Source organism: Callithrix jacchus, chromosome 4 (assembly GCF_049354715.1).
Source record: "Callithrix jacchus isolate 240 chromosome 4, calJac240_pri, whole genome shotgun sequence".
NCBI lineage: Eukaryota > Metazoa > Chordata > Mammalia > Primates > Cebidae > Callithrix > Callithrix jacchus.
This window is the reverse complement of record NC_133505.1, coordinates 173868092-173890779: the sequence shown is the minus strand read 5'-3', so window position 1 is coordinate 173890779 and position 22688 is coordinate 173868092. Positions and strand designations below refer to the sequence as shown.

The 22688-nt window shown below is 49.9% G+C and overlaps 2 protein-coding genes across 13 annotated transcripts in view; one reads left to right on the top strand and one right to left on the bottom strand.

The window, feature by feature from the left end:
• The first annotated feature begins 1917 nt into the window (after positions 1–1917).
• On the top strand, positions 1918–10263 carry TTLL2 (tubulin tyrosine ligase like 2). Of its 9 annotated transcripts, none has more exons than XM_078370840.1 (6): positions 1918–2051; positions 2385–2516; positions 4650–4744; positions 6837–6924; positions 7366–7502; positions 8291–10263. In XM_078370840.1, the coding sequence occupies exon 6, from the start codon at positions 8309–8311 to the stop codon at positions 9911–9913; it is 1605 nt and encodes a 534-aa protein (XP_078226966.1). In that variant the 5' UTR covers positions 1918–2051; positions 2385–2516; positions 4650–4744; positions 6837–6924; positions 7366–7502; positions 8291–8308; the 3' UTR covers positions 9914–10263. The 9 variants fall into 9 exon arrangements, with proteins under 9 accessions (XP_078226966.1, XP_078226965.1, XP_078226964.1 ...); XM_078370839.1 differs by having other exon boundaries at positions 2281–2516; XM_078370838.1 differs by lacking the exon at positions 2385–2516.
• Positions 10264–18120: 7857 nt separating this feature from the next.
• Positions 18121–22688, bottom strand: part of LOC118153044 (putative T-complex protein 10A homolog) — a 29108-nt gene continuing 24540 nt past the window's right edge. Inside the window, exons 9-11 of one of the 4 annotated variants that reach the window (XM_035297152.3) lie at positions 20486–20603; positions 19457–19512; positions 18121–19182 (exon numbers count right to left, since the gene is read on the bottom strand). In XM_035297152.3, the coding sequence (XP_035153043.3) occupies positions 18866–19182; positions 19457–19512; positions 20486–20603 (491 nt within the window). In that variant the 3' untranslated portion in view covers positions 18121–18865. Of the gene's footprint in view, positions 19183–19456; positions 19513–19551; positions 20286–20485; positions 20604–22688 lie in introns of those variants that run through there. The other 3 variants (XM_035297153.3, XM_035297154.3, XM_054254619.2) reach the window with 3 other exon arrangements.

Sequence of the window (22688 nt, the reverse complement as noted above, 5' to 3'; positions counted from 1 at the left end):
TTTAGGGAATGTAACTGGCAAAATGTCTAAGGGGTTAGCCACCAGGTTGGAAGATCTTTGGGAGGCACAGAAGACCACCCGAGTTCCCCGAAGCCAGGCTGGTTTTCAGTCTTTCTCTCTCAGGCTCGGTAGAGGGTAGACGGAGTTCCTCTTCCGTCAACCACCAAGGAGGCACGCCTTGGTGCTCACTGGAGGGACAGGGCAGGGGTGTCATAAAACGGAGAAAATCTTACATATTCCTACAGAATTTTTTCACTTCGCCCAAATTATAGATGCAAACATCATAATGACTCTAACCTCCTTTCGATCCCATTGGGAGAGCACATAAGTGTGTGTCCTGGCGCCAAGGGTGGGGAGCCGGGGATAGATTTACGCCATAATAGTGGGCATCTGTGAGGTCCACACGACAGAATATAGAGACCCCCTCCCCCAGCACGTTGACTGCAGCATGTCACCAGGGCAGGAGGAGACGCTGGACCGACCCTGTGGTGGGATCCAGGGTTCTTCTGGGTTGGGCCTCTGACCTCGAGGCCAGAATGTGTGCAGTCAGGCCCTGGGAGGTACGAAGCCCATCTCCAAACCTTTCTATGTCTGGTAACCAGGAGCTGCAGGGAGAACTCAAGCCGAGGAGAGAACTGAGCCCCATGTGAAGTCAGGGAAATAATCAAAGCGGACAGCACATGGTTTGGGGAAATGTGTGTGCTCCTAGTGCTCACTGTAGAAAAACACACATTTTTATAGAAAATGCGCAGCGCATGCTTTTCGTGCTGAAGTGCCCCTGGCCGTCTCCTCCCATCTTGATCGCTTCTCCTTCTTCTGCCAGACACCCCAGCAGAAGGTAGCTTGGAGGTGACGGAGGTGCATGCGGGAACATCTCCAGTTGGAGGGACCAATGACACACGGTTGAGTGAACGCAGATTTACACATCGCCTCACCAGGTGACGTGGGCCAGGTGCTCTTGCTTGTGCCCGGATTGCCTTCCTTGGCCGTGCACGACGCCCAGATAAAATAACCGCACCCATCCACCCTTCCTGCACGCTCAGCAGGACAGTCCTGGTGGAAGAATTTAATTTCACTTATTTTTGCAAAATTTACCTCTGCATGTGCCGGGAGGAAAACAACCAATAGTTAACAGTGCGTGAACATGTGAAATGGAGAAAGGAGAATGCCTTTCAGATTATGTATTACCAATGACTCTTGCTCTTGGTTTGCGGATTAGGAAATTAGCCACGTTTCCCTGCGCTTGGCAGAGCCCAGGCAACATTTCAGTGGCTTGCTGTGCAGTTTATATAGAGTGACGGGAAGCAGTGGATTGTTCTGGGAGATGAAGGCGATGCCTGTAATTGCTAGATGGCAAGGACGCGTTCAACTGTCATGCACAGAGGCGGGACTTGCCGGAGCCGGCACGGGCCGAGGGGAGAGAGTCTGCGGCTGAGATGCATGGCAAGGGCTCTCCAGTTCCTGCAGTTCTGGACTGCAGAGGAGGCGGGCACAGGCCGTAAGATGAGCGAGGACATGGCCTGAGCTGGTAGGAGGGGTCCTGCTGGGATCTCTGGCACAAACTTGGCTTAAACAAAAGTATACACATTCATTATGGAAACTGAACTGTTTATTATAGAAATAAAATATTTTAAGATTCTTTGAGGGGAAAGGGACAGGAGACCCTGGGAAGAGCAGGTGCCTCCCCTCCAGGCAGCCCACCAGGCCTGCTCCCTTTCTGCTGGCCTCTGAGGCCTCACGTGTGGGGACTGGCATGAGGCCCACTGGGGTGGAGAGAAACCTTGGAGCTCGGAGGAAGGAAACTGCGATGAAGCCTGAGTCCCTGTCCCGAAGGGGTCCTGACACACTGGGCCCCGCCCTGAGTCCATGACTGGCCTCCCTTTGTGAGGAGAGCAGGCCCTGCATCATCAGGCCACCAGACTCCTTCCAGCCTCCTGCACATTTCAGCTGGGCACTGCGGTAGCTGCATGGAGACCCACAGAACCCACCCTCAGAACAGCGCCTGATGAGAAGGCCGGGCCTGCATTCCTCCACACCAAGCCAGGCGCCCGGTAAGCGTAGGAAGAGACACAAAGGGTGGGAGTGTGGCTGCGTGCACGGCCCTGTCCCAGGACCAGCCCCTTCCGGGGAGCACAGGGGCTGGGGTCACCAGGAGCAGTGAGTGTGCACTGGGATCCCTGGTGCACTGGTAGTCAGTCCCTAATGCTCCTTCAAAGGAAAAGCAGTCCAGGCTTCTAGAAGTTGTGCACTGTTCAATGCACACGTTCTCATGGTGTCCAGGGCCTTCTGCGCTGTGATCCCAGTTGTACCAGAGGCACGAAGTAGGTCCAGTTCTGAGACTAAAGTGAGCAGAGGAGGGGAGGCAAGTTCAGTGCATCCTACAGCAGGTGCAGGAAGTTAACTGAATTCAGCCAAAACCTACTGAATGGCCGCTGTTTTCTGGGCACTGTGACAGATGCTCTGGTTATGTGACTGAATTGGATCCTACATGAAACACACATGGCTGTGATTTAGGGGTGAGCATAATTGTTCCATAGGGTAAGTGTGAATTGGTATGGACCCCACAGGAGAAAAATAAAATTCCCCCAGTGGGGGAAAGCAAGGACTTTGAGGAGGAGTGAGCATTCACGCTGGGCTTCCTGGGAGAGGTGGACTTCCATCGGCAGAAATTCAGGGTTTCTGGGGTCCTTTGAGGCCGAGGAGGGTGGGCCAAAGCATGGGGCTCCTGTCATCACCAGAGGGTGGGAAGCGGGCTGTGAAATGCTGAACAGTGGCGGAGGACAGGGGCAAGGCCCTGAGTGCCTGCGTGCCAGCCTGTGGACTCCAAACCGCAGGCAGAGGTCATGCTGAAGGAAGAGATCCCCACCTGCTTCTCCAGTCTGCAAAGGGGCAAAGTCAGCGTTCCCAGCCTGGGACTAGTGTCGGCGTGTGTGTTTCAGGCAGCTCAGTCTACCCCGGTGTGTTGGAAATGAGGCTACTCTGGGTGGCCTGGGGCCGAGCGTGCACATGGGATGGGATCTCTGACCTCTGAGACCTTAGAACTTTCTGAAGAAAACAGAACTTTCCTTATAATTAACAGAAAAAATAGCTCATGGCTCTGGTTTGATAATAAAATAATTATTCTGCATTTCAAGCAATACAATTTTTATTCAAAAGTACATTTATGTGAGAACGATTTTAAGCTGGTCAACATAAAAAACATGACTAACCATATCGTCTATAATTAGTGTGAGAAGCATCCTCCTTCCATATAAACCGTAAGCCACAGCTATCAACTATGCATCAGGAAGGGTGACCAGCAGGACGCTGACCGTTACAGGCCAGATGCTTTAGGGCAACTGATTTCCACAACTGGTTTCGCTGACCTAGAATCATCACGCACAGGGCCTGCAGCTGCTGTGCCTTCCTACCCAGTAACGGTGGGATGTTTTCTAGGTCTAGGCCAAGCCTGTCCAGCTCGAAGCCCTCGGGTCTCATGCATCATAGGAGGGCTTTGAGTGTGACCCAATACTAATTCCTAAATGTTCTTAAAACATCCTGATTTGGTCTTGCCATTTTTTGTTTGTGTGTTTTAGCTCATCAGCTGTTGTTAGTGTGAGTGTATTTTTTGTGTGGCCCAAGACAATCCTTCTTCTTCTGACGTGGCCCAGGGAAGCCAAAAGCCTGGACCCCTGGTAGACAATGTAAATGAAAGGACATGACCAAGACAAGTCAATCATTTAATTAGTTCATGTGCTAAGATTAAGGACGAACCCGGGAAAAAGAACACAGAACCTGGGAAAAGGCTGTGGCTTATGCTATTCCCCTGGAGAAGAGCTGGGGACCTTAATAATTAAAGGTAAATGAGTGGGTCTTGGGGGAAAAGAAGAGGCTCAATAAGAGGGACGTGATTGCATTATTCTGAGTCATTGATCAGCATTCACTGAACACACATTTTACAAGTGGGGCGGGTAGGGGACAGTCACTTAGCATTCGTCCTGCTCAGTGAAACTTGATTTTTACATGCGATGAAATAAACCTAGGACAGAGGATGCATCGGCTACACACATGCCTCAGGTAAGCGGGGGCATGACTTTGAGGTCTCCCCTTTGTCCCGAGCCTGTGAAGAAGAGCTGTCAGCTCCCATTGTCAAGGTGAGTTCAGCAGAGCGGTGCTGGGGTAAAGCCTTGGAGCCCCCCAGGAATCTCCTTGTGAGGGAGGTCTGTATGTGGCTCCTTCATCTTCACAGCCATTGTGTGTAGGAGTAAATGGGAGGCAGGTTTGCCGGATGCGGTTCCCAGCTTGACTTTTCCCTCCAGATTACAGGACTTGGGGTCCTGAGATTCATTGTTGTTTCCCAACAACTCACTTCTAAATTTGGAAATCACTGTGCTAAGCCATGTGAAACAACAGCCGTGTATGAATTTTACATTTACACCAAGATGGCATATAGGTTTTTACATAACGACAGCTTGACTACAGGGGTGGCCATTCATAGCGAAAAAGCAAAGGAAACCATATTTGCACAAGAGACAGAAAAATACAGGTGATGTGTGGTGAATCTCCAGGAACTCCAAGTAAGGCAGGAAGATGCTTTTGTAATCAGTCTTTGGAATCCTAAACATCTGTCTTTTTCTATAAAAGTGCAGTGTCTTTCTGTCTTTGCACAGGAAGGAGGCAAACAGCAGCATTGCCTATTCATTGGCCGATGTCTTCCTTGGTTCTCTTCCTTGGTGAAAACCGCTTTTACAGCATCTGGTGCCAGGTCAGTTAAGAAGGGCCCCTCTCCCTGACCCCAAAATATGTTCTCCTGTTTGAGTTCAATGACAGCTGAAATTCCTGGTGTTGATCCACGTGGTTTAACACCTCAGCTGTATCCCGGGGTAAATAGAAAGCGGCCCTTTAAGCCGCGAATGTGCCCAGAAGATAAAATGTGAAGAAAGAGACTCTCAGTAATTTTTCCAGAGCCTGTCTTGGAAGGAAGAAAGCACCAAAACTAGGAGCTGCAGGCTACGGAGGCTGCTGGTCCCTGCGAGCCCCTTCCTCCTACTGGGCCCTGTCGTCTGTCAGTCTTCTGGGAAACCCGTGGGCCCTCATCTAGGGATCAGGAATCCTGCAGTGATGGAATTCACTGTTTTTAGCTGACTTTCCTGTCATGGACCCATACACCCAGGATGATATCATCAAGATATGGAAAAGGGGGGCCTTCCCGCCTTCCCACGCCAATTCCTAGAGAATTGGGTGCTCTGCTCATTAGAATGCTGTCTGCGCTCTGATGAGATTGACTGGAGTTCTCGCCCTTGGGGAGGGAAGAGCTGTGCAGGACTGGAAGTGCCCGTCTGTTGGCGGCATGGTGGAAGATGCCCTGTTTGTCCTTTTTCTAGGTGCATATGCAGTTGGGGTAAATGGTGGCTCAGTACTGAATGGTGGGTGGTATTTCCTTCCAGATGAGGACTCTGACCTTAGGAGTTTCCAGCGGGCGGCATTTCATGGTAACAGAGTCCGACCACACAAAAGGCACATTGGCCTCCATTGCCTGCTCTCGTAGCCTGTGATGGGGCCACAACTCTGCTGAATCTTCAGGACCCCAGAGTTGACATCCTCTGAGCTTGGCTCTGGGTTCTCCACCAGTATCAGTGCAGATTCTGGGCGGGGCTTTCTCCTACCAAGGGAAACAGGGACAAGGACCTCCACTGTCTGGCATGAGCTCCCACCGCCCTTCCTGGACACTGGTTTCGTGGAATAGCTCAGGTGTGCCCTGGCTTCCTTCTGGCAGCTTTTATGTGGCATTCTGTCTGCAGTGTCCTCGGATGCCCAGTCAGGGACTCGCTATACCAGGCCCATTGACAAAAGAGCACCTTCGGGGTCTTCAGGGTCCTCAGGGTCTTCAGGGTCTTCGACGTTCAGGTGGCTCAAAGGGCCCAGTCCTCTCTCTGTGGCCCCATCCTTGGCATGGACCTGCTCACAGAACCCTCCCACAGCCACACCTGAAACACAGGCTCCCACCTGAGGAAGCATTTGGCAGTGCAAGGCAGAGATCACGATGTTACTGATATCGTCAGAAAGGTTTTTTTGTAGTTTACATATTATTAGCAAAATTACACTTTTATCCACTTTAGAGACAATCGGGACTCAATAGTGTGACTTCCCAGTGAGGCTGAAAACCCTGGCCCCAACTAAAGTTCTTCGCAATTTTGAGGGAGTGTTGAGTACCTTCTTCTCAGATGACGCTTGTCAGCGCTGAGAGCTCTTTCAACTGGGTTGTTCCATCTATGATCAGGGTTAGGACCCGGCTGGTGAAATTGACAGGTGTCCCAGCTTCTGCCCCAAATAAATGGCAAATATTGTTAAATGATTCATAATTCCATGTTATTTTTTGTTGTAATACATTTGTATAGTGCATCTATATTACACACTCCTCCGCCTTTTTAATCTGAGTACGCTGAACCTAATTTAATCTTCTCTAGACAATTTAAATCATGGGTTATAAACTTTGGCTAATACGAATGGATGCCTCCAGGGCCTAGTCAGGACCCAGCCTCTGTAGTCAAGTGCTCGAGACCACTGTGGTTTTATAGGTTATTTGCATCTTTCATTAATTTTATTACACAAGTAGTCATTCTTGTCTGGTTCCAGCACCGTCTCACCTACCTCCGATGTATTATAGGCTAGAAGCCCAGATATCCAAAGCCGTATTTTATGTCATAGAAATGTCTGTGTGTATAAATATATATACTGTAAACTGGGACGACAGAATTTTAGTAACCGTGATGGATTGACCAATTCTGTATGTTCCTTGTCAAAGCAACAGCAACACTGGAGAGCTGTGTTCACAGTGGATGCTGGTTTGTTCACAGATCTTTGAGAACCGCCACCCCAGCCCGTACCTCTGAGGCAAACCACACTGAGCAGCGGACTGCAGGCCTGCGAGCAAGGCTACAGGAGGTGGGTGTCTCCTTCCCTCCCTGACCAGGCGGTCCAACATCAATGCTGGAGAAAAAGGGGGGGTGGGCAAGCCAGGAAGTCCCTCCTTCCTCCTTCCCTCCTCCTTCCTCCCTCCTTCCTCCTTCCTTCCACCTTCCTCTGTCCTTCCTCCTTCCTTTTTTCCTCCTTCATTCCTTCCTTCCACTTTCTTTATGTCCTTGCCTCCCTCCCCTCCTCCCCTCCGTCCTTCTTTTTCCCTCTCTCTTCCTTCTTCCTCTTCCTTCCTCCTTCTCTCCTTCCTTCCCTTCCTCCTTCCTGCCCTCCCTTCTTCCTTCCTTCTCTCCTTCCTCCTTTTCTCCTCTATCCTTCCCTCATTTTCTCCTGCCCTCCCTCCCTCCTTCCTTGTAAACCTTCACTGAAAGTACAGCATCTGTCAAAATTCACTTCTTTTACATCCATCAGAAATTTTAAACGCTGCAGAACTTCCACCAAGTAAGTCACGTGTGTCATCATGTGATCATCTACGCAGAACAAGACGAATCAAAATCACCTTAAGTTGAAAATTTAGATGAGCACGTTGTTGAAGGACTTAGAAATACGTACGTTTTTACCAAGAGGCTTTGACACTTTCTACCCTTTCTCTAGAACTTAATGAAACATCACGCTTCATCGTCAGTTATGACCTTCTTAATAATTATTCTGCTTTCCTTCTTCAAAATGCATAATTCTGATCTGCATTTTGCCTTTTAAAATGTCAGGTAAAATCTCAACATTATCGTTCTCACTAAATAGGTTTTGAAAACATAAGTTGTTCTTTCCAACTCTCGTTCTCACTAAAACCACTGTTTGAGTGACCCAACCCCTCCAGTGGGCCTGGCGGGTCAGGTGGGTGCTTGGGGAACCACTGTAGGTGTGTGGCCTTCTGAAATTTCTCAGGCAAATAGAACGCCTACTCACTTTATGACATCATTGTTTCACACGTCTTGTAACATACTCAAATCCGTTTAACTAAATGAAAGTCGACACTCCTGTTTTGTTCTTCATCATGCTCACTTTTTAGGCCAACAGACGTGGGTGGACAGGGACTCAGCCCTCGAAAGTGTGATGGAGTATTTGCAAACAGTTTTGACTGTTACTAACACAATGCAGTAGAAGGGAACACTCTGAAGAATAGAGTAAAGGGTGCCCGGCACGAGATGGATGTATTCTAGTAAAGGGAGCAGAGATGGGCGTGTTGGTGAAGAGACGGGGTGTCCAGTGGGACTGCACAGAGGGCGTGTGGAGAGGCGGGACGGCTGGGCGCACCAGGTGCACGCTTTCATCAGGAAAATCGACTAGGTTATAATCCGGGACACTCCTCTGACCTTTCTCAATGATCCATTTTTAGAAAAGAAAACCTGATTTGATGGCGGAAGATGAACCTTCAGGGGCCCTCTCAAAGCCACTGGTTTTTCGAGTTGATGAGACCACCCCGGGCGTGGTGCAAAGCGTCCTCCTGGAGCGAGGGCGGAATCAGTTCGATGAGCAGGAGCAGAACGTGGAGGACTGGAACCTGTACTGGAGGACGTCCTCTTTCCGAATGAGCGAACACAGCAGCGTTAAACCGTGGCAGCAGCTCAACCACCACCCCGGAACAACCAAGCTCACCAGGAAAGACTCTCTGGCCAAACACCTGAAGCACATGGGGAGGATGTACGGCACTTCCCTGTACCAGTTCACACCCCCGACGTTCGTCATGCCCGCCGACTACACCAGGTTCGTGGCTGAATACTTTCAGGAGAGGCAGACAGCAGGCGCCAAGCACAGCTACTGGATTTGCAAGCCTGCCGAGTCGTCTCGTGGGAGGGGGATCCTCATTTTCCGTGACTTTAAAGACTTCATCTTTGACGATGCGTACATAGTGCAGAAATACATCTCCAACCCTTTACTTATTGGCGGATATAAAAGTGATCTCCGCATCTATGTTTGTGTCACCGGCTTTAAGCCTCTGACCATCTACGTTTATCAGGAAGGGCTGGTTCGGTTCGCCACAGAAAAGTTCGACCTCGGTAACCTGCAAGACGATTACGCCCATTTGACCAACAGCAGCATCAATAAATCCGGGGTCTCCTATGGGAAGATCAAAGAAGGGGTTGGTCACGGTTGTAAGTGGACCCTCAGCAGATTTTTCTCCTACCTTCGTAGCTGGGATGTGGACGATCTGCTTTTGTGGCAGAAAATCCAGCGCGTGGTTATTCTCACCATTCTCGCCATTGCACCATCCGTCCCCTTTGCTGCCAATTGCTTTGAGCTCTTTGGGTTTGATATTTTGATTGATGAGAACTTGAAACCATGGCTTTTAGAGGTCAACTATAGCCCAGCGTTGACCTTGGATTGTTCAACAGATGTGTTGGTGAAGAGAAAACTTATCCACGATATTATTGACCTGATTTACCTACATGGGCTAAGAAATGAGGGGAGAGAAGGCAGTAAGGCCACACATGGCAATTCCAACATCCATGCCACAAAGAGTGACAGAGGCAGGCTTGATGCTCACGACTGTCTTCCTTATGAGTCCCTCTCGTTCACAGGCAGAACGTACAACGAGGATGACTCCGTGGTGGAGGCAGCTGTGAGCCTGTGTCCTGAAGCTGCACCCGCCTCCCAGCTGGAAGGGGAGGTGAGTGGGCAGGAGGATTTTCATCTGTCCACGAGGGAGACGCCACAAAGCAAGCCCAAGTTACGGAGGAGGCACACACCTCACAAGACACGCATGCCCTACGGGTCCCTCATGCAGTCGCACTCCGGCAAGACCAAGACCTCCCCTCCTGTCCTCTCAGACCACGGCTCAGCCCCAGACACCCGAGCAGGCAACTTCGTTCTTGTTTTTCCTTTCAATGAAGCTACCCTTGGAGCTTCCAGGAATGGACTAAATGTCAAAAGAATAATCCGAGAGCTCCAGAAACTCATGAATAAGCGACATTCCCAAGTGGTGAGAAATAAAACCAGGACAAGCAACATGGATTTTTAAAAACCAAGGATTCGTATCCTTGAGAAAGCGATAGTTCAAGTCCCTCACCCGTGCCATCGGCATGTGAACTCTGTCACTGGGACTGAAGATGTGGCCGTATATGAAAATATACCAGCTCTGACAAGGCACAGCACGTTCCGGTGGTGATGAAACTACATTACGTCGCATGTTTATTTGCTTCCCCAGACACCACCCAGCCTCCTACTGTAACTGAACGGGCTACACTATAATCATGCTATGTACGTATTTAAACGTGAGAAAAAGATTACTATAACATTTTAAAAGGATGCTTAGGTGAAAACAGGACAAAAGAAGCCAGGAGTTAACTCGTGTGTGTGTGTGTGTGTGTGTGTGTTTTAATCAACCATATTTGGTGAAAATTATTTTGGTAACTTAAAGACAGTCATTCAGAGTGAGACGAGTCACTGAAAACCCTGATGACTCTGTGGTTTATAGATCGTGGGCTCTAAATCAGACTTGTACCAAAGAGCTCCCCGGGGTGGGGGCTTCCTTCAGCCGTATTTAAATGGAGCCCCCGCTGGCCTGGCTGCTGTTTGGTCACCATCACACCATAGGAGGTCACAGCTCCAGATGAAGGTCTGCTGCCACTCCTGCCAGGTGGAAAGCATCTGCGGTCCTCAGACATAAAATTCCTGTAGCTTAGTTGAAAGCATTATTCTAGTGAACGTAGTCAGACAGAAACGGTCCCATATGGAATGACTCCATTGATATGAAATGTGAGAACTGGCAAATCTTTCTAAAGCACTTTGGTGGTTTGGGGGAGGAGTAATGAGGAGTGCCTGCTAATGGGTGGGTGGTTTCCCTTCAGGGCAACAAAAATGTTCTGAAACTATATAGAGGTGCTGCTTATACCACATGGGAAATTCACTCAGTATCACTAATGGGACAGTTTATCTTAAGTGCATTTTACTACAATAAAAAAGCTGGGCATGGAGGCTCATGCCTTCAATCCCAGCATTCTGGGAGGCCAAGGTGGGAGGATATCTTAAGCCCAGGTGTTCAAGTCCAGCCTGGGAAACATAACAAGACTCTTATCACTTAAGAAAAAAACAATTTTTTTAATTTAAGAAAGAAAGGTGGGGAGGAGGAAGCTCAGACAGGCATATCTCTCAGAAGGTTCCTGGGTGGGCAGGCCTGTTTGCAGGTCACAGCTGAGAAGAGCTGGAGCCAGTTGAAAAGACCCACAGTGGACCAAGGTCAGAAGTCAGCCTGCAAGGGCACTTCTGGACGCAGCCTCCAGGGTCCCCAGGTGGGCGGAACCACTGTCAGTCTGCAGGCAGCAGGGGCCAGAACTGAAGTCCAGGACCCTCTGAGGATCTATCGGAGGACATGCTCCAGGGGTTTGGATATGAGGCTGGAATGAACAGTGTTTCTTGCCTGTTTTCTCACATTTATACATTCACAGCGTCTCAACCCCGTTCCCAGGAAAGACTCAAAGGACACAAGTAGGAATACAAGCCCGTCAAGGCTGTTCCGATTTTAAACGTCAGTTCGGCTCCTGCTTTATGGGGTTTGACAAATCCAGTTAAGGGCCTTTCCCACAAATGCTCAGACATTCCAGTGAGACTAACTCAAGCAACCGGAACCACCTGAGAAGCAGAGCCCAGATTCCAGTCTCCCTCCGGCTTTAAAATACGCGCTTCTTCATCACCGGCTGGGTTTCCATGACTTCAGGGGTAAGGTCGGCATCACAGAAACGGAAAGCCGGTGTCTCAGGAAGGACGGTTTCATGTGAGCGTCTGAAGTTTTAGGGCAAGAATAGCCTCGGGCCCCCTGTCAGGAAGCGCTGCCCCATCTGGGCAGCCTCTCTCCGAGGGTGAAACGTGCGCGGATTAAACCGAAGCCATAACGAGCTCACGCAGAGTCTCAACCGAGACAGGAAATTTACGTGCCCAGCACCTGCCCTCGGTGCCCGGGCTGTGGACGGAACAGAGACGGTCTTCCCGAGGCTGAACGCGGAGGAGAAGGCAGGCGGTACCCGGTGGTCACGGAAAAGGCCCCAGGCTTCCCTCCTACGAAGATGGAGCCGGCTGCGTTTTCCTACTGCCGCCCGCAGGTGCACTGGAAAGCTCGGGCAGTGCCCATCAGACCAAAGCCCGAAGAGGAGAGGCGGAGAGGCAGCGGGGGGTGCCGGGGCCCCGAGAGCAGCAGGGTCCAGTGATCCTGGGTGTTCTTGTTGCCTCTTCCACCCCAAACTGGGTGCTCGGCCAGAGCAGCAGGAAAGGTGGGGCTCCAGGAAGCCTTTCCAGGCCCCCGGGAAAATGCGTGGAGATCTCGGAGTCTGACAAAGCCCCAGGAGACGGAAGTGTGAAGATGACGGGGACGGTTCTTCCTCATTTTGCTTCAACACCGGATCCCCGTTTCCCCGGATGTGGGCACAAGGGATTCCAGGGCACAAGCGGAGGAGGAAAGGGCTGCCGAGGCCAGAACCGCCTGGAAGGCAACGAGAAGTGGAAGGGCGGGCCTGGGAGGTGCTCCTGAGGGTGACTGGGCCGTGGGCTGCGGAGGGCCCCAGAGAGAACTCGGGGTGCAGCGGCCGAATGCCCGTCCCGCGGAGCAGAGAAGGGCGCGAGTGTCCTCAGGCCGCGGCCGCAGCCAGCTCGGCACCGCAGGGAAGGAGCGCGCGGCCGCCGCACGCCGAGGGCCCCGCTGGGACAGGCCCTGCCTTCCCCGGGCGCCGCCGCGCCGCTGTCTGGGCCCCAGGCCCGCGGCCTTCCCCGGGTGCTCTGGCTCTGCGAGCCCCGCCTTCGGGACCGCGTCGCCTTCCTCGCTTCCGCGGGGCGGAGCCACCGTGCGCGGTCCCGACGCTGCGTGCACGTTTCCTCCCAGATTCCGGGGTGCGCACGCGCCACTGTGCAGGCGGCGAAGCGGCCTCGCGGGGTCCCCTCGGCTCCTTGAGGGCGCGGCCCGCCTGGTCCGGGGGGAGAATAACCCTCCGCGCTCTGCAGCGACCCCGCGCGCGGCTCGGTGACGCTGAGAAGTCCCATCTGAGCGCGTCCCCGCAGAGACGCGCCCCGAGCTGCTCTGCGCCGCCAACGGCCCGTGTAGCGAACAGCGCCCTCTGCCGGCCGCGCGCAGCACAGGCTTTCCCACGCTGTGTTTACGGGGGAGGTGAGGGCTTGGCTGGCAGGAGCGCCCTGGTCTTATGCGCCTTGTTCCACTGTGCCTCGCAGATGCTGCACTTTGCTTTTAAAGGGATTGAGTTTGTGGCAAGTCTGTTGGGGCATATCTGTGGGTGCCATTTCTCCAGCAGTCTGTGCTCACTTCACATCTCCGTATCACATTTTGGTAATTCTTGTAATATATATATATATATATATTTTTTTTTAGACGGAGTTTCGCTCTTGTTACCCAGGCTGGAGTGCAATGGCGCGATCTCGGCTCACCGCAACCTCCGTCTCCTGGGTTCAAGCAATTCTCCTGCCTCAGCCTCCCGAGTAGGTGGGACTACAGGCGTGCACCATCATGCCCAGCTAATTTTTTGTATTTTTAGTAGAGACGGGGTTTCACCTTGTTGACCAGGATGGTCTCGATCTCTTGACCTCGTGATCCACCCGCCTCAGCCTCCCAAAGTGCTGGGATGATAGGCGTGAGCCACCGCGCCCGGCCTCTTGTAATATTTCAGATTTTTTCATTATTATTATATCTGTCATGGTGATCTGTAATCAGTGATCTTTGATTTCACTTTGTAACTGTTTTGGGGAACCAACAAGCGCCCACATGTAAGACGGAAAATGGAATACATGTCACGTGTGTCCCGAGTGTTCCGCTGACCAGCTGCCCCCACCCCCCGCACCCGTCTCTCTCCCTCCCCTCAGACACTGTGTTCCTATTCCCTGAGACACAGTTGTGGAATTACGCCATTAATAACCTACAGTGGCCTCTAAGTGTTCAAGTAAAAGAAGAGCCACACATCTCACTTTCAATCGAAAGTTAGAGAGGATTAAGCTTAGTGGGAAAGGCCTGCTCAAGGTTGAGATAGACTGAAAGCAAGGCCTTTGGCGCCAAGGAGGTAGCCAGGTTGTGAATGCAAAGAAAGCCTCTTAAAGGAACTTAGAAGCGCTACTCCAGTGAACATAACAATGACAAGAAAGTGAAACAGCCTTCTTGCTGATATGGAGAAAGTTTGACTGGTCTTTATAGAAGATCAAACCAGCCACAACATTCCCTCAAGCCAAAGTCTAATCCAGAGCAGGGCTCCAACTCTCTTCTGTTCCACAAAGCCTAAGAGAAGGGAGAAAGCTACAGAAGAAAAGTTTGAAAGTAGCAGAGGCTGGTTCTTGAGGTTGAAGGAAATAAACCACGTCCGTAACATGAAAGTGCAAGGTAAAGCAACAGGTGCTGCGGAGAAGCTGCAGCGAGTTATCTGGAGACCCAGCTAAGACACGTGATGGAGGCGGCCACCCCAAACCACAGGCTGTCAGTGTAGCTGAAACAGCCTTCTGTTATAAGAAGATGCCATCCGGGACTTTCATAGCTAGAGAGGAGAAGTCAGTGCCTGTCGTCAAAGCTTCAAAGGGCGCGATGGACAGGACATCTCTTGTTAAGAGCTAATGCAGCAGGTGACTTGAAATAGAAGTCAATGTCATTTACTGATCCCAAAATCCTAAGGGCCTTAAGACTTATGCTGAATCAACTCTGTCTGTGCTCTCTAAGTAGAAGAATAAAGCCAGGATGGCAGCACATCTGTTTACAGAGTGGTTTACTGAATATTTTGAGCCCACTGTTGAGACCTATCACTCAGAAATAAAGACCGTTTTCAAAATGTTACTGTGCCTGGTCCCCCAAGGGCTCTGATGGAGGTGTTCAAGGAGAGTCATGTTGCTCTCATGCCTGCTAACACCACATTTATCCTGCAGCCCATGGATCAAGGAGTAATTTCCTCTTTCAAGTCTTGTTACTTAAGAAATGCATCTCATTAAGCTATAGCTGCCATAGAGAGTGATTCCTTTGAGAGATCTGGGCAAAGTCAAGCAAAAACCTTCTAGAAAGGATTCACTATTCTAGCTGCCATTAAAACATTCATGCCTCATGGGAGGAGAAACAATATCAACTTTAACAGGAGTTTGGGAGAAGTTGATACCATTCCTCATGGGCGATTTTGAGGGGTTCATTCCTTCAGTGCGGGAAGTAACTGCAGATGAGGGGGAAAGAGCAAGACAACTAGAATCAGAAGTGGGGCCTAAAAAGGTCCCAACTGTGAGACCGAATTGCTGCGATCTCAGAATAAAGCTTGAATGGATTCGGACTGGCTTCTTGTGGTTGAGCAAAGAAAGTGGTTTCTCGAGATAGAATTGACTCCTGGGAAAGACGCTGAGGGTTTAGAATATTCCATAAACTCAGGTGATGAGGCAATGTGTGGGGTTTGAGGGGACTGACTCCAATGTTTACAGAAATTCTGTGGGTAAAACGCTATGGAGCAGCATCGCATGCCACAGAGAAATCTTTCATGAAGGGAAGATTCAGACAGAGTAAACGTCACTGTGGTCTTACTGTGGATATTGCCACAGTCACCCCGACCTTCAGCAACCTCCACCCTGATCAGTCAGCATCCAGGCAAGACCTCCCACCAGCAAAAGGATTATGACTCACTGAGGGCTCAGATGATTATTAGCGTGTTTAAAGCAATACAGTATTTTTAAATTAAGGTGTATTCATAGTTTAGACCTAATGCTATTGCACACTTATTAGCCTACAGTGTAATATAAACCAAACCTTATAGGCACTGGGAAAACAAAATATTAGTGTGCCCTGCTCTGTTGCTATGTGAGCTTTACTGTGGCGGCCTGGAGCCGAACCCACAGTGTCCCCAAGGTCTGCCTGTTAGGTGAGACAGCAGCCCCAGGAACTGATGCAGCCTGCCAGGTGCCATGTTCCCAGCGAGCAAGGATGTATCCACAGATGTCAGGGGAAGAGATACAAAGACAGAAAAGTTTTGATCATTTGAGAATCAACTCCTAAGAAAAAATAAATAATGACATATGATTAAATGAAGTACAAATGGAAAATGATATTCAGAAGAAAAAAGTTACATACAAAGATAGTTGTGATAAAAGATTCTAAGACACATTTAATTTCATTCCCTTTAATAAATGGGGAATGTGGTTTTATTCCTTCTGTTGTGTGCTTCTAAAGTTTAGATATAAACTGTGTCTATCTGCAGATGCAGATAAGAAACCTGGGAAACCACAAGAAATCCAAGGAGGCTGGGAAAAGTGGGCATTGAGCCAAGAGCAGAAAATAAAGCCCACCCTGATGGCAGAGACAACCGAGGACCCCTGAGGACCCCCAAACGTGAGCCCAGAGAGCTGCCCCACAGTCCCAGCCTGCCTTTCCAGGATGAACCTTCTCTGGGGCGGCACTGCCCATGTGGGAGGTGAAGAATACCCGTGTTTGCAACAGCCACCATGGCTCCGCTGACATCTCAGGGAGCAGGACCATGCATGACAGCACTCCAGGCAGGGGAGACTCAAATCTGCAAGGCGAGACGCCAGGCAGGGCCACCGTCTCCATCAGGCACATGAGGGCTTAGGATACTTTTAGGAGCACACGAAAATGTTGTAATCTCTCTTAAAAATGAGAAGAAAAAAATGTACTAAAAGAAAATGTTTTAACATGCACAACTGATATACCCACTTTTATACAAATGCAGTTAAAAAACTTAAATGCTTCGATTTTTTAATGGAAAAGAAGATCTCACAAAGGCAATGGAAGTCATGAGGTGGCCTGATCCCAGGTTGTAAAATACTCAAACTGTTGTGAAAGCGTTCATTCAAACGCAGGAACGCTAATGTCGCACGTGTATACAACCGTGAAAGGTGGAGTCCGATGTCCAGTGACTTGAGTGTAAGATGCCGGAGGAGGAATGACCAGGGAGTAGCACCATCCCGCTGTCACACCCACACCCACGGCAAGACTAACCGCAGGCTTTCTGCTGTTTTCTCTAAAGCAGGGAAGAAGTAAAAACGACCACAAAATAAAATTACAGTAAAGATTCCAGGAAAGGATGGAAAATGCAGACTAAGGAAGAAATGGCTCACGCTGAGGAACAGGTTCAAGGTGGAGGTTTGGACAAAGGAGGCGATAATCTTAACTGTTGCTTGTGTCTCTTGTGTAAGGTGTTTGTTCAAAGGAATCCGCCATGCTCAACCTATAATTGCAGTACTAATGATGTAAGGAAATTTAATCTAATTAGAATCTATCTTTAAATGTTCAAGAAAAGGTCATTTCAAAGGTGAATTTGATCATCTGAACATTGAACAGAGCCCTCGTTTTTGGGAGTCAGACCAAAACCCCTTTCACTTTAACACCAATAATCAGAGTTCACGAGGCTCCCCTCCATGTTCTCACCTCTTCGTGTACCCCTCAGCCTCTGAAGCTCCACTCTCCTCTCTAGATGCTGGGGAGCGAAGGTGAAGGTGACTGAGCTGCATCCTCAACGTGCTGTCGAGGTTGGGACGAACAGGTCCCCAGGTCATTGGGAAACAGTGTGAGGAGGACCTGAGGGGTGTGGGGATCAGGGAGCACTTGGGGGCCTTAGCCTGGGGGTGGGGTGGGGTGAGCCCAGGAAGGTTTGCAGAAGGAATGATGAGTCAGAGGAAGCCAGGTTGACCTAAAGGAGGGCCTTCTGCATGATATGGGTCTTGGGGGGTGGGAGAGAAGAGGTGGGAGGGGCAGACTGGGCCTAATGCCCATGAAACTTGGGGGCCGTGCTGTGAGAGGGACCTGTGCTCCTTAGGAACACATGGCGCCATGCAGGACTCCAATCGGGAGAGGGTGGAGGGCTCGCTCCAAGGCACCCTTCAGGAGCAGCACCCGGATGGAACGGATGGGATGACTCTGGCTGGTGCCTTCTCCTCCATCCCCACAGCATCCCTGAGCCCTGCAGGGGATGAACTGTCACTTCCAGAAAAGGAAGTGGGGGTCAGCAGAGGGTTTTCTCCAAGGTGACAGTAGACAGTGACTCACCCCACCTTCCAGCCCATTATACTTGGTCGTTTTTCTGTGATTGTCTTAATGCTACCTTTTCCACCAAGTAAATATGCTTGTGTACAATTTGCATATGAATGTGCCTGCAAATAGGCTGATAGAGACCCCTCCTCAAACTTAATGTAAGAAATCTAATCAGATTGTACATCTAATGAGAAGCCTTCAGGAGATTGTTAAGAACGAAAAGTAAATTCTGGCTTTTTGCAAATCAGTAGGAAATGATGTTTTAATAAGCTTGTACTGACTTCTAATGCTGCAGAACGTGTATTCCACAAAGGGCTTCCAGCTGAATGCGCACATGGAATTCATCTTATTTGGATGACAGACTCGACACCCATCACCCCTGGAGCGTGTGCTGCAGAATACATTTAATGGAGACTCCCAGGCAGGCAGGTGATCTGATGCCTGAGCATGGCTTCCTGATCAGATTGCGCGTTTGTTTCTTCCCCGATCTCCCACGAGGTATGAGAAGTGCATTTCGTCGGTACAGGAGTGTGTCATTCTGTTTGCTTCAGTGACGGTTCTCAGTATAAGCTGATTCAAAATAAGCAAAGCAATCGGCAGGTCCATTTCTTCAGCCAAAGCCAAAGTGGCTCTTTCATATGGATTTGTTTTGCCGGTTCTGCCTGACAAACGACCTTGTATTGGTTTGGCATTCATCTGAAGAGAAAGGCCTCCGTCCACTGTCATCGTAGTAGAATTCCTGTTTTTCCTTCACAGCCAAGGTAGCTCACTGTACTCGAGTTACTCAAAATCGCATTACCGAAATATTGAGGACTGCAGTGACGCTTGCACAGTATCATTTAAGGTGAAAACAGTCCCTGGCACTGAAGTCGTTCTTTTGTGACCTCCTGTTCTCTGACGGACGCCGCTGTAACCACGTTTCCTAAATACGGGAGAGAACGCCTTTTCCCTCGCAGTTTCTGGATGGCTTGGGTAGTCCTAAAGTCCTGCTTGCTCTCCAAGATCGTTTGGGCGTCTGGGGCAGCTGACCGGTATCAGTTTTGTCTGTTTGAGGAAGAAACTGTGGTCGGCATTTCCTGTGTGATGCTGCGTGCTGAGGGCTGATCTACTTCCTGTCGAGGACCATCTTTCCAGCTGCATCCTTGATCTTAACCCTCCCGGACGCGTACTTGGTTTCCTGATGGCCGCTGCTATACACAGTCTTGACGGTGCCATCCGGGTACTCCCTCCTCTTGAACTGGGCCGTGTGGATTTCTTTCTGCCCATTGCTGAGCACGATGGTTTTGTCTCCATTCCTGGGAGAGGAGAAACATGTGGTCAGCTGCCCTTTGCCAAGGCGAATGCTGCCAGCGTGGAGGCCAGTAGGGGTGGGGGAGCACAGAGCGATGCCTCCACCCAGATCTGGAGCCCTCCTTCCAAATCTCGGTAGGTGAAAGTGCAGAAGGCCATGGGCAGGGGCAGGAAAGGTGCCCGGTGGGCTCAGGGCATCAGTGGAAACTGGGTGTGGGTGAGAGAGGGCAGGTGGGGAGGGCCAGGAGGCAGGGTGTGAAGTCAGACGTGTCTGCTCACCTGCAGGCTGAAGGCTGTGCTGGCAGCTGGATCTGACCGTGAGAGGGATGGCAGGGCTGACACAGGGAGTGACAGGGACACACATAGAATCATTTCAGGACAGTGGCCCCGGATGTGATAGGGAAGATTCTGACTGCTGTGAGGAAGCTGGGGGAGTCTATTATAATTGCCCAGGAGAGAAAGGGTGAGAGATGGGACCACAGGACTGGGAGAGAGGCAGAGGTGGGGCAGTGAGGAGACACAGCCCACAGAGCTCGTGGTGCCGTGGATGTCGGGAAACAGAGGGAAGACCTGAAACACCTTCCCACGCTCTCCCTCGGGCGGCTGGGGGGATCTTGACTCTGCACAAAGCAGCACTGAAATAGCAGCTCTGCTGAGCGCTTCCTTGGTGTGCCCTACACATTGGTGTGCACGTGCTCTGCACTAGACTCGGGCTTCTAGTCTGCGTGGTCCGAGGTGGGGAGACACTGAAGACTGGTGGGATTTTTTTTGAGACGGAGTCTCACTCTGTCACCAGGCTGGAATGCAGTGGCGTGGTCTTGGCTCACTGCAACCTCTGTCTCCCTGGTTCCAGTGATTCTTCTTCTTCAGCCTCCCGAGTAGCTTGGACTAAAGGCATGGGCCTCCACGCCTGGCTAATTTTTGTATTTTTAGTAGAGACGGGGTTTTATCGTGTTGGCCAGGATGGTCTCGATCTCTTGACCTGGCGATCTGCTTGCCTCGGCCTCCCGAAGTGCTGGGATTACAGGCGTGCGCCACTGCGCCCGGCCAACTGTAGTGATTTTTACGGTTATGATGCAAACACAGCTAATGTCGGTGAAGTAAATACCTAAAAGTCAATCCCACAGTCTCCAATAAGGGATTCGAATCAAGGCCATAAGACAAAACTTCTAGAGTCGATGACTTATTTTCTATTATTTATACAAGCACTTAAATGCTTACAAAATTCTAAGTCAATTTAAGGAAATTATTAAATACAAAAACCAAAAATTGGGATGTTTTGGATTGGCATCATCTGACATTACCAACCTTTCCACCCTTACGATCGTCCCGTCAGGAAACAAGGTCTCTTCCCATCCATCCTGGAAGCGTTCCACCGTCCCATCGGGAAACACAATTTCTCTGGAGCCATCAGGGTAGAATTTTTCTGTAAAATGCATTTTTAAGTGTATGTTACATTGAATCTGTTTAGAAACATGCTACATCTGAATAATCTATAAAATATTAATGAGATTAATCTATAAAATATTCATGAGATTTATAGAGACGGAGTATTTTCTAACCATCTGGCTTTATAACTAGGGTTGCCAGGTATAATATAAAGCGCCCAGCGACGTTTGAATTTTAGATAAATGGTGAATAATTTTTAACAGCAGTGTATTTCAAATATTGCATGAAACATACTCTCATACCACAAATTACTTGCTGTTTATCTGATATTCCAATTCAATGAGAGACTTGAATCTTTATTTGTCAATCTGTCAACCCTATTTGTAATAAAGGTTTAGGGGCTTAAATACTCTATGAAAATACTGAAGAAGAAAAACTGCATGAACACCTGAGAGCACATTGCTGTGTTTCACTGTTTCAACCAGGACGTAAACAACATACAAACCTCTCTTTGCAAATTCAGTAAGTTTCTATTTCTAAACCAGGACGCTGTGTCACTTAGCTGCTTCAACATATTTTGTAGTGATCCGCTCTGCTATGGGCTGAGTGCTGTGCCCTCCCCAAATTCCTATGTTGAAACCTAATCCCCAAAGCAATGGTGTTAGGAGATGAGGCCTTTGGACGGTGACGGGGTCATTAGGGTGGAGCCCCATGGATGAGATCAGTACCTTTACTACAAGGACCCCAGAGAGCTGTCTCGCCCCTTCTACCCTGTGAGGCTGCAATGAGAAGATGCTGTCTTCGAACCAGGCAGCAGCCGTCACCAGACAGGGAAGCTGCCAGCCCCTTCATTACAGATGTCCAGGCTCCAGCGCCGCTGTGGACAGGCCAGCCTGTCTATGGTATTTTGCTGTGGCAGCCTGAGCAGGATGAGGCACACTCCATGAAGAAGTGATATTCAGCATGCATTTTTGTACCTGCTCTGTCATTTTTTATTTAAACTTGAACATCTTGCTCTAGGCAGACTGATCTTGGTCTCACGAAAACACAAAATTTAGATTCTCCCAACTTTGCTTGAGTGATCTTCCTGGCTGAAACTTTCCTCTCCCTCCCACATGCTCCGACTCTCCGAGTCCTGTGTTCGAGGTCAAAGGTCCAGCATTAACCCCTCAGTCGGTGTCCGCTGCTTCTGAATGACACTTGCTATGGGAAACATTCAATTTTACATCTTCATGTTGATTTGCAGTTTTCAGCTGAATAATGAATTGTAGTAAAGAGCCATAATTCACCCTCCACAGCATCCTAAAGGGATGAATAACAGTGATATTCACCTTGCACAGGAGACAGAACCCTTGGATGCTGAGGAACTGGCTGTGGAAGCTGCTGAAAAACTGCTGCACTGCGTCTAATTCCTTAGGGGGACAGGGGCGTGATTACAGCGCCTGCATGTGGTCCACATTCACAGCTGATCGCATGTGTTTGTGAAAGAAAGAAAAGCTGCCAAATCAAACTGAATTGATTAGTTTACATTTGTTCTTCTTTTTTTTTGAGACGGAGTTTCGCTCTTGCTACCCAGGCTGGAGTGCAATGGCGCGATCTCGGCTCACCACAATCTCCGCCTCCTGGGTTCAGGCAATTCTCCTGCCTCAGCCTCCAGAGCAGCTGGGATTACAGGCACGTACCACCGTGCCCAGCTAATTTTTTGTAATTTTAGTAGAGACGGGGTTTCACCATGTTGACCAAGATGGTCTCGATCTGTTGACCTCGTGATCCACCCGCCTCGGCCTCCCAAAGTGCTGGGATTACAGGCTTGAGCCACCGCGCCCAGCCTGTTCTTCTTTTTATTGAGACGGAATCTCCCTCTGTCCCCCAGGCTGGAGTGCAGCGGCACAATCTTGGCTCACTGCAGCCTCTGCCTCCTGGGTTCAGGTGGTTCTCCTGCCTCAGCCTCCCAAGTACATGGGACTATAGGCATGTGCCACCAGGCCCGGCTAATTTTTGTATTTTTAGCAGAGACGGTTTCACCATGTTGCCCAGGCTGGTCTCAAACTCCTGTCCTCAAGTGATCTGCCTGCCTCAGCCTCCGAGAGTGCTGGGATCACGTGTGAGCCACCATACCCAG